This window comes from Sprattus sprattus, assembly GCF_963457725.1.
Source record: "Sprattus sprattus genome assembly, chromosome: 13".
Lineage (NCBI taxonomy): Eukaryota > Metazoa > Chordata > Actinopteri > Clupeiformes > Clupeidae > Sprattus > Sprattus sprattus.
This window is the reverse complement of record NC_137911.1, coordinates 20,072,784-20,083,840: the sequence shown is the minus strand read 5'-3', so window position 1 is coordinate 20,083,840 and position 11,057 is coordinate 20,072,784. Positions and strand designations below refer to the sequence as shown.

At 41.4% G+C, this 11,057-nt stretch overlaps 2 protein-coding genes across 2 annotated transcripts; one reads left to right on the top strand and one right to left on the bottom strand.

The window, feature by feature from the left end:
- Nucleotides 1-3,159: 3,159 nt before the first annotated feature.
- On the top strand, nucleotides 3,160-5,057 carry LOC308374159 (galectin-related protein B; the record flags this gene model as incomplete). Its single annotated transcript, XM_080849869.1, has 4 exons — nucleotides 3,160-3,186; nucleotides 3,540-3,628; nucleotides 4,498-4,675; nucleotides 4,914-5,057. 4 exons carry the CDS (start codon nucleotides 3,160-3,162, stop codon nucleotides 5,055-5,057), a joined length of 438 nt encoding a protein of 145 aa, XP_080705995.1.
- Nucleotides 5,058-6,497: 1,440 nt separating this feature from the next.
- plek2 (pleckstrin 2) lies at nucleotides 6,498-10,114 on the bottom strand (the record flags this gene model as incomplete). Its single annotated transcript, XM_080850212.1, has 9 exons — nucleotides 6,498-6,628; nucleotides 6,842-6,920; nucleotides 7,206-7,289; nucleotides 7,457-7,558; nucleotides 7,885-8,072; nucleotides 8,612-8,703; nucleotides 9,047-9,252; nucleotides 9,774-9,938; nucleotides 10,061-10,114. The coding sequence occupies 9 exons, from the start codon at nucleotides 10,112-10,114 to the stop codon at nucleotides 6,498-6,500; spliced, it is 1,101 nt and encodes a 366-aa protein (XP_080706338.1).
- Between the last annotated feature and the right edge of the window lie 943 nt (nucleotides 10,115-11,057).

Below are 11,057 nucleotides of genomic sequence, written 5' to 3'. Positions count from 1 at the left end.
GAGGTTGTATAGCCAATTTCACGAAGTTGCGGCCAACACCTAATTCGACTCTCCTTACGTTTTGCTTGTTATGGCTTCACTGTAGCCATGCACAAGTCTGGTCATGTGACTGAATCAGCTGATGTAAAAGCAGTTCAGAGGTCGTCCGCGCTCAGTTGACAGAGCACAGAGGGAGCCAACAGAAATTGCTTAGCTCATGTTTTCACTTGAGAATATGGATTTCTTGTCATTCCAAGTCAGTGGACAGACATTTAATAGATTGAATGCAGTATTACAGAAGAACAAGAAAGCACTTCACTTCGTATTTAATGATGTTGTGTTCAGACCTGGTTTGGTTATTTAACCACATGTAGCCTACACTAGAATATCCATCATGTTAAGCCACAGCCACAATTTGAACGGAAACATATGACTCCTGGGAGTCCAAGGTATGTTAAACTCTTGTAGGTAGTCTGACATGCCTTGATATTTTTGTATATTTCACCTAACGAAAAACATTGATGCAAAAGTGCCATATATGGTTATATTCTACAAAACCTCAGCAAAAATAATAGAGTAAAAAGAATGTAGTAACATGTTTTTTTTTAATTTAAATCGAATGGTATGTACCCCACAAAACCTCTTCATGCAAAGCCCAATTTTAAAAGATCACTTTTGGTGAAACATTAACCACCCAATCTAACAAGCTTCTAACTAATGCCCAATGCATTTTATGTACAGTTTTATTTTTAGATATTTCACATTCACCTGCATATAGGCTGCCATATTGGTCCACCTTGTACAAACTGAGTCCATTGTCTAAATATTTCAATTTTGAACTTCTTGGTTGTGTGCATGTGAGTGTTCTAATCTAAACCACACCACATGGTGTAATTAGTAAAGGGGAAATGGGATTACAAACGGCCCCTAGTTGTGGTTTAGAGGTAGACCTCTGCCTGGAACTTCTAAAATCACAATATTCTATTCTTACATCTGCTCTCACACAAAAAAAATGACATCTTTTGTCCCGTTCCCACCTGGAGGTCATTACCTTGGAGACTCCCATGGAACCTAGCATAATGTTATGCAGCTGGCACAGGACACATTTTTCGCCCACATGTGGATGTCCATATGGACTAATGATGGGGCCCAGGTGGACTAGGCCCTTATTGAGAGAACTGGAGTCATGACGGGGTACTATGTGAAGGTTATGAATGTACCAGTTTGGGTTATAGATTTGGCACCACAAAGGTGTAATGAGGGATGCACTGGCTATTATTTTACAACTTATTATGAAATAGTATTTAAAATAAGGTACCATGCATAGGACATAAAGAAATATTTGATGTCAGTATAAGAGTGTGATAAACATCTATGTCTATGTATGTTTAACATATCTAAGTATTGTGCCTCCTAAGCCAGGGCACACCTGGTAAATAGTATCCAACTACCCTGGCAAAATAAAGGAGAAATGAGAAAAATGCCATGAAATGAAATATGTAACAATTGTATATTTGTATGTATTTATGTGGGTCTGTTTAGCAAAATCCAACGGCCTTGTTTATTCCTGAAGTCATGAACAAAAGGGGAAAGAGTTGTATCATAATACACCAAATACAGCAAATGGCATCAACATAATATAAACTTCTTTCACTTAACTATGAAATTTAGCTGGAATAATCTGCTTTCTTTTTTCCCTCAAAGCCTGTTACCCCTCTCTCACACAACCATATTAACCAGTTAATTACCGCTTTCTTAGCCTCTTGATCGTGTATATTTTATTCACTACTTCTAATTAATTTTAACATGGTACTTTTGTAATATTTTTTTTGTGTAGAAGTTACTGTCCAAACCGCTATGTAATTGTGTAATAGTAGTGGACGTGATGTGATGGCTGCTTCCAGGGCTATACAGTCTAACATTAAAGATTTTTTCAGCCATTACCAAAGACAGATAGGGTTGAGTGTGTAATGGTGGAGCCCGGAGGTGGATAAAAGAAACTCACAGTGGTTAATGGGTGTGTCATTTAACACATATGTGTTTCATAAGAGGCTATTGTTTTTATTTTCCTATACCTCCAATTAAAACAGTGAAGAATTTAGTTTTCTCCAGAAAAGTTTTTAAAACACGCCCACTTCTGTGACACACACACCTAGCCAAACATGCAGATGTCACCTCTAAGGGGATTAGGTTCAGAGGAAAACTGATCCATCCCAACTTGAATCCACACATACATTTTTTATCTTTTAAGAATGTTCTGATTAATACGAACAGCACCTTATGCTCTCAGTTTTGCTTACAGAGACAAAACTACAAGCATGCACTACAAGTCAATGAGCAAAGAATCTAAACTTGCATTATCCTCTAAAATGAGTGTTCATGTGATGAAAGGGTTTTGCACAGATCGAGACTGAGAGAGAAGGAAGTTAGGGTGTTATGCACATAAGCCTACTGGTTTGCAATTCTGGCAGCAGATGCATGGCCACTCACGTAGAAAATAGGTGCACAATGCACTGACCCACAACATGACACTGACTGTGACTAAAATCATGGGGTTTTGGGCACTGTGTACATACGTGTCTGAGTGGTGTAAGGACATTACTTTTATTGGAATAGCAACATTGTAGCCTACACATTTCATTAAGTAAGTTAGCCAACCCTCAGCCTATTTTTTTTTTTTTACAATAATGCATACCATGCTTATCGTGTCCTGTTCCCAATTGTGTGAGCACTGCCCAGCGAATCCCAAGCCTTGGGCTGTCTTGTTCCTATGGGACAGTCGATTGTGCTGGCTTCCAACAACAAGTGCAAGGTTTGCATGGTGAAATGTGAAACCTAGTGAATATCCACGAAAATTCTGCTGCCTTGCACTCAATGCAGCATTTTGAATTGACAACGATTGCCACTTCTATCAGTGCATTTCATAACCATTATTACCATCTTTGTGGTTCTTTATGACCAACCAGTCATAACCAAAGATGATGCTACAGCATAAGATGCTGTGCCTGTGCCATCTACACAGAGGAGCCCGTCTCTATGGGAACACAGAAGCATGAAATAGGCGAGGCGGGGTTTAGCTGCATCAGGCAGTGCGCTGTGTGTATACTGTTCTTTGACAGGCATTGTCATCGCTGTATTCTTCGGGTTACGTCGACAGCCAAAATTACTATCGAGGGGGAGATGGCAGTGGACATCAAAATTCTGAATGTAAGTGGCTATTTATGGAACCTTCTGATTCTGTAGTCATTCTTACAGTAGGCTTATTTCATTGTAGTTTCATTTTTAAATGATGGAGCAGTCAATGGATTTAAATGATAGAATGAACGGCTTTCTCTTGTAGCCTATCAATTCCTTATTGGCGGTCTTTTACATTTGCCAGCTAAATATGAATTTGTGTTTTAATGTCGGGGACTCATTCAAGTTTAACGAGGAATCGGGAGCTGAATTCAGACGTCACGTTCCCTAGCCTATAAATGGTTATAGCATTAAACTGTAAAAACAGTGGGTTGTAAAGTAGTAGTAACATATACCGGCCGTGGACTGTTTCTCTTTCTTTCCAGGGGGAAGAATATGTTGGAGAGATCAAAGGAGGACTGAGGCCGACTATGAGGCTAACAGTGATGGGCATTGTTCATAAACATGCAAAGAGGTAGGGCCTGTGCCAATCTGGCACCTCTGGATGATGAAGTGTATACCATGATGAGCGCAAGACCTGACGGAGCTAATATTTGGCTTTAATTTTGGGTAGCTCAAAGGGATCGTTAGATGATGGTATGGATTTATGTACGGTAGTGAACAGCTGAGAGCCTGCGGGCAGATGAGACACAATGTAGGGATTGTACTGTGCGACACAGTGGTGTCCATGATCAACAGGAAAGAATGTGAACGCTGTGTCAGTGTCCTTTTGACTCCCGTGTGAAACAATTCCGAAAATTTGTACCCAACCAAATTTGGTCACAGGGAGTGATCTTTGTTGATCCTTTTAGTATATTTTGATATTTGGTTTTGAACTTTTGGCATGCATTGCACAAATCAACGTCCAGTCCCATGGTCAAATTATAGCATACAAACACACAAAGCTAGACTGGGGGGAATCTAGATTATATTTAAGGCTTGGGACTGACGTGAGATACCATCGTTTCCCACCATTTGGGAGTCTGTCTACAAAGAAAGTCACTGAGGTTTGCACAGTTCAGTGGCCATCTAATCTTTTAAATGGCGTTTTGTTTTGTAAACATTCATTAAATGAATAGGATAAAGTAAACACAAGATTGCAAGTGAAGATAACAACCACTACTTTGAACATGTCTTTAGTGCTTACTTGAGAAAAATAAGTATTGTGACTGCGCTGCGCAGTGAAATTTATTTCCTTTAACTGACATTCTATATAAAACCTGTAGAGGTCGCTGTCAAACACCAGATGGCGCTACAATTTAGCAATCCTTGCACATCATGAAATCTGAGACATGATGTATGACAGAGCTTCAGTGCTATCTGACCTTTGCCATGTCCCTGCAGAATGGTGGTGGCTTTGGCATGTCAATCCGAGGAGGACAGAGAGGGAGATGTTGGCCTCCAGGTCACTGTCAGCTTCGGGGAGAGGGATGTGCTGAGGAACGCCCGGCTGGAAGGCAAATGGGGTCCCTCTGAGAATGCCCTCTCTTATTTCCCCTTCACAGCAGGAGAGCCTTTCAAGGTACAGAGTGGTTTTGAAGCTTTACCTCAGCGATGAATGCATTGGCAACAAAGTACATGGTGAAAGCAAGTGTGTGTTTGCCTTTCAAATTGTTTGGCTGAATGTCTTTCTTTCATAATTCAGTTTCTTTCATAATATAGTTCAACTGACGTCAGTTCAATAACTTTCCTCTCTGCTCTTCTCCATGTGCTGCCTGTCTTCTATTCTTCTTCTCTTCTTTGTGTCCGCTTTCATCCAGATGGAAATTATGTGTGAGCACCAGCAGTTCCGCATCCTGGTGGACGGTCAGCCCCTGTGTGGCTTTGCCCACCGTCTGAAGCATCTAGCATCCCTCAATGCTTTGCGGATCATGGGGGACTTACAGATCACTAAAGTTGCTTGAGGAAGGAGCAGAGACAGACGACACAGCTTGGATACTTTCAGTCTTGGCCCTAATGTTGTCAGATGAGATGAGATGAGTAGCAAACCCATTTAGTTGTTTTTGGTTTCCATGGCACCTTTGATATTATGGTATATGAGCAAAGTGCCTTCATAGGATACCATGCTTTGGTCTGACTAATGTACACAGAAGAATGGTAGGCTAAGATGTAGTCATTGAGAATGTGAATTAGATTCCCTAGGCCGAATCTTTAAACAGTAGCTAGCAAAAAAAAATGTTTTAGATGGTGAGGAGTGCTTTGTTGGACGTAATGTTTTTTTAACATATATGAGGCTACCGATGATGCACAGAAATGTTTTTTTCATGTCATTTAATGACAATAATTGTTTACCTTAAATAATACCTGCTATAATACCTCTCCCAATAACAGATGAGATCAATTCCAGTGCTTAAATTAATTAAATTGAATGTACAGCATTGCCTTATCTTTTAAACAACCAAATGGCAGTCCTGACAGGATGACAAGAATAAAGCTTAGATAGTTAGTAGAAAACCTCCTGGCAAGTCTTTTGATGGTAACATCCAAACTGCTGAATGTGTCAGGCTATGTGTCAGGTTAATTCATGCATTGGTGCTATAATCCATCTTCTGCCACAGCAATCATATGTAAAAGGTAATCATTGAATGTTCTTTCTTGTATTGGCTCATTCATTTAGTTTGTACAGTGCTGAGTGGAATGACATGATAATCATACTTTAATGAGCAAATATATCTAAAATCTTTTTCCAAATCTGTGGTGGTTGTTGTGTTTTCTGCTCATGTGTGGGTAGGTGTACAGGTCAGGTTAAAACATTGTTGGCTATGAGTAGCTATACTGTAATGTTTGATATACCAAGGTTGGGTTAAGTATGTGTGCATGTAGGTGTATGAGTAGGAGGAGGTGACATTCATTTGTAACATTTCTCTCTCTCTCTCTCTCTCTCTCTCTTTCTCTCTCTCTCTCCTTCTCTCTCTCTGTACGATGTGTGTGTATGATGCTTTATGGTATTGGAAGTGTGGAAGCATAAGCATAAAGCATAAAGTAGGCTATATATGCATTGGTATAACAAGGTGTAATTATGCTTAATTATCTGTGTTCATATGAAGAGGTCTCAGATGCCAGTGGACCAACTTCTTTCACTTGAGAAAACAATTTAATTTAAATCGGGGCAGTACCCACATGTTAATGTCTGTTTTAGACTGTGGTTATAGGTGCCATGATATTGCTTGTGACATTCATTGAATGCAGTCATCATTACTGTAACATTGACAGTATAAAGTAGTTCAAAAGAGTGACAGAAATCTTCCTCCAATAGCTGAAATGATAACAAACTACTTTAGAAGTATTTGTGGGTGGCTCCGTGCTGGTTGGCAATGGACAGTGTTCTGAATAACAGTCTATGTTCAGCTTGTCAGCTGCTTGATTGCCTCTATCCAGTCCATCTTCTCCTGCCTGTTTGGGGCCTGGATGAAGTAGTCTGTGTCTGACTGAGTGATGATCTTAAAGAGATTGCCTTGGACCTTTCCCTTCACACCTGTGGAGTATAAGGGCAAACAGTCAGATATGAGGAAATAGGATAAAGAATATGTGTTCAACTGCATTTGTGAAACACGTATGGTTGTTCGCATGACTCAGTACTTTTATTTTGACCAATGGCAAACTACTTAATTCACGACACTCACAAGCACAAACACACACACACACACACACACACCTGCTGGGTGTAACTGTTATGTTTATGACTCACCTGAGTGCACGCCGCTGTCGTCCAGAGCAGAGACCAGACAGCCCCGCAGAGAGAAGCCGCCCACAGGGCTTAGGTCATCCTGTATGGTGAGGTCACGGAGGAAACAAAGATAAGTCAGAGAAAAACCACAAACAAGTAAGGGTGCTCAAAAGGACACACACTAAGTCTTTCTACTTAGAGAGAACAGGTGTTTACCTGATAACAAATACACAGGCATCTCTTATTTCATCACTGTAAGTTTCACACTGGCACACTCAACATGGAATTAGCACACTTTTTCCCTTTGTGGTGATCATAAAAGTAACCTACAATGATGATTAAAAATAGAACAGCCAAACATGGTATTTATGAAGTAAGCAGTCACCTTGCTGGGATCATAGTAGTGTAAGTATCCGGGCTCTGACCTCAGCACAAACAGCCGCACCTTCCAGTTCTTTCTCTTGTGCCCCTGTGCAATACATGTCAACTTATCAGTAAAAGATTTAGTTCTGAAGAAATCAGTCTCCGTGCAACAACAACAGCCCCATGCAACACGTGTGTGTGTGTGTTCGTGTGTGTGTGTGTGTGTGTGTGTGTGTGTGTGTGTGTGTGTGCTGCTACCACATCAGTGCTCACCTGTTTCAGCAGGTAACCTCTCTTCTGCACTTTGCCACTGAGCTCCATAGCCGACAGAGATGTCTCTGCTTTCACGCTTCCTCTCTTCTTGAGGTTTTCAGACTAGTAAGAGTAAATATAGGTTATTTATATTGCTGCTAAGAAAGTGGCATTACTCAAAATCTTAGTAAAACATCTTACATTCCTGCAAAAAAAGGGTTGAGCTTATTACTGTTGGAGAAGGCTAAATGCCTAAAAGCTCATTGCCCAAAGTTCTACAAACAGCTCTACAAATCAACTGTGGGATAAATTGTGGGATTGTAAATGTCCCCTTATTAATCAAATGGCAACCGTAACAACTGTTGTGACAAAGAAAGAGGCACAAATGACTATGACTCTCTGCACATGTAGTAATTGGAAGGGGAGATAGGGGACCTAGGGACACTCACATAGCTGTAGAGGGCTGTGGAATCATCCAGAAATTGCTCCCCGAGGGCTACATTTCGCAGGGCCTCCACACTCCGCACCCCTACAGGCCTGATGTAGCCCTCCTCCAGGAGAGCCGAGGCAAGCGTTACCGCCTCCACCCGCGTCAGTGTCAGCTGCATGAACACCAGCCAGTCTACCACTGCAGAGCCTGCACACACACACACACGCAAACATACACACACACACATACGCAGACATATATGAAAATACACGGTCATACACACATACACACGTACGCAATTATACATTCCTTTCAATTTAATTTCAACCACATCGCTTGATAGACATTGCTTCCGTTGGATTTTGTTTTCGAGGACAGTCACTCAAAAGAAGCTGTCTATCAAGGAGTTGTCTGTGGCTGCTGAAAAAAGTGAGCCTGCGGTTATGGCTAAGGCACTCAGAGATTACTTAGGAACGTGAATTACCCTGTATTACGTGAAGAACCCTGTTTTCGCAAGATGTTCTGGAAGTTTGCATGCTGGCGTACTTTCACACACTTTGCGAGATCTTCTGGATTTTGGCAACCTAGAGCTTGCATGAATGGGGCACTTGCATCTTTTCTTTTCTATAATTCAAATGACATGCAGTTTGACTCTCAGATCAAATCTTTGTCTGTTTCGGTGATGGAGCTCACATCATCACATTATAGTTTGATGCCCATGGCCCTGAGAGCGACAGCAGACTCACCAGAGAAGCAGTTGCTGAATGAACTGGCTTGTTCCATGTGACTGGTCAGTTTGATTCCACTGTGCACATCATACATGGAGTCCACCACCTGACTTAAGAGACAGAAGGAACTTGTGATGTCCATTACGCACACTAATTGTACTTTTGACACATAGACAAACACACACACACACACACACACACACACACACACACACACACACACACACACACACACACACACACACACACACACACACACACACACACACACACACACACACACACACACACACGCACACACACAAACATGCACACACAAACACACACAAACACACAGACAGACAGACACACACATGCAAACACACTCTGTTTAACTGTTTATGCAGAGTTATGGATCATCATAGCAAAACTGGCAATGGCACATCAGATCTTGTAAAGCAATGCAGGGCTTACCTGAGGTTGACGTTATGGAGCTTGAGAGAGCTGGACCCTTTGCGCTGTGGCTGGGCTGGGGCCTCAGAGCCTGGGGACTGTCCATCGCTGGAGCGAAGCCTCTCCACCGCAGCTTTAATGCAAGAAGCCCAGTCGTCGCGCTCCTCTCGGGAGCATGCCTCCAGGAAGTACTCCTCCGACGTGTTCGTCTGGAGCCTCAGCACCAGCTAAAGTGTACAGCACCAATGCAGAAAGAGACCCACACAAATATACAACACATATGGAAACAAAAGAGAGTTAGTTACAATACCTTGCATCATTTACATACTCTTGTCAACAGCAAACTACTCCATTTATAGAGATACGGACTCTTATTTTCAGTTGACTGTTTTACAGTTTATCATCTCATTTTCAATATAGATTATGGAAACACCCATGGGTATGGCTGTCTTTGACAGCAGTTCATGCATGCACACTTCCACATATTTCTCCAGATTTACAATGACATAATTGACACTTTATTGGGAACAAAAACATCCTCAGGCACCGACTGGTCTGAACAAAGATCTAAACACTCCCAGGAGAACGTGTTCCAACAATAATGGAAATTAAGGGGTATGAAGAGACAATGTATCTAGGAAATATACTGAGGTTCTCCATCTCTCTCTACATATCTATATACCTAACCTACGTTAGTTACGTTGTTACTGAATCTAGGGTAACGGTAAAGGGGATTTGAAGGACTCACCGGCCTGTTTTCATGCACTAGGAATGGACTGGTGATCACACAACCAGCCAGAAGAATCGTTCCACGCTTAGAGGAATCCTTTTTACCACCCTCATATTTGTAATACATGAGCCTGTCTGGCAGAAGTACAAACCAGCGAGCTTTCCAGTTTAAAACCATATGGCCCTGTCATGAAAATAAACAGGTCCAAAGTCAAGACAACATACATTTGTGACCACACATTAGTTATTTCACATACTCTAGTCTGGCAGATAGATATAGAACAGGTTAGAAGAGAAGGTCCATACCCGCTTCACTAAAAATCCCTCCTTCAGGGTCGAGCTGTTCTGGTGTGTATCCATTGCTTGTCAGATGTGTACTGACATGACGAGGGTACCTGTGCTATTATGAGGCGTGCTGAAAATTCCCCAGAACTCCGTCATCACTGCTTCCACGCCCTGCCAGACTTATAACCCCAGGGGCCAGTTGACTCAGTTCAAGGCAGAGGGAGATAGCAGACAGGAAGTGCAAAGGTGTGTCATTCATTATGACGTTATCTTTACAACTGCTTTAAAAAATGTAAAACTTTCTAAATTGTTACGAATTCCTGACAAAAAACATCCATTATGTGATACACATATATACAGTATTTCTGTTTATGATGAGGAAGTCTATGAGAGAAAGAGACAGGGAGTGAGTGAGAGAGGAAAAGAGAGGGAAAGTGAGAGAGATGTTGAGTAATTAGCAAATTAAACCAATGCTTCCATTTAGATACATCCCCACTATCCCTCTACCCACACAGCAATGGAGTTATTTCCTTCACTTCACAGGTGTGGCTCTGTTCAGCTGCCAGGCTGTGTTTACTAGTTAGTTACCTATTGGCATTCTTTGTTATAAAAGCTGATGCTGAGATGTCAGTTGGCAATGAAACACTCTATGCAATGTTTTCATCATTTGAATATTTCATTAAAATCTACTTGTGTCTCGTTTTTCCAGCAATCTGTCATTTCTCCTTTTGAAATTTCTCCTCGGAATTCCAGTCAACAAGAAAATGCACTGCTGGCTGAATCTGTCCTAACAAGTTTCAAATCAGCGCAGCATTCCCTACACACGTCAGTTTAGCACATCGATTCTCTTCACTGAACACAGATGTTTCAGTTTGAGAGGAAAGGAAATGTACCATGAAGTAAATGGTCAACAATAAGGCAAAAGGAAAACAAAGCAATACGAAAGGTTCTGTAAGTAGAGTGCTCAGATGACTTCATGTTGTCTAGGATGAGTAACACCTGTGTGGAGCATCACTCA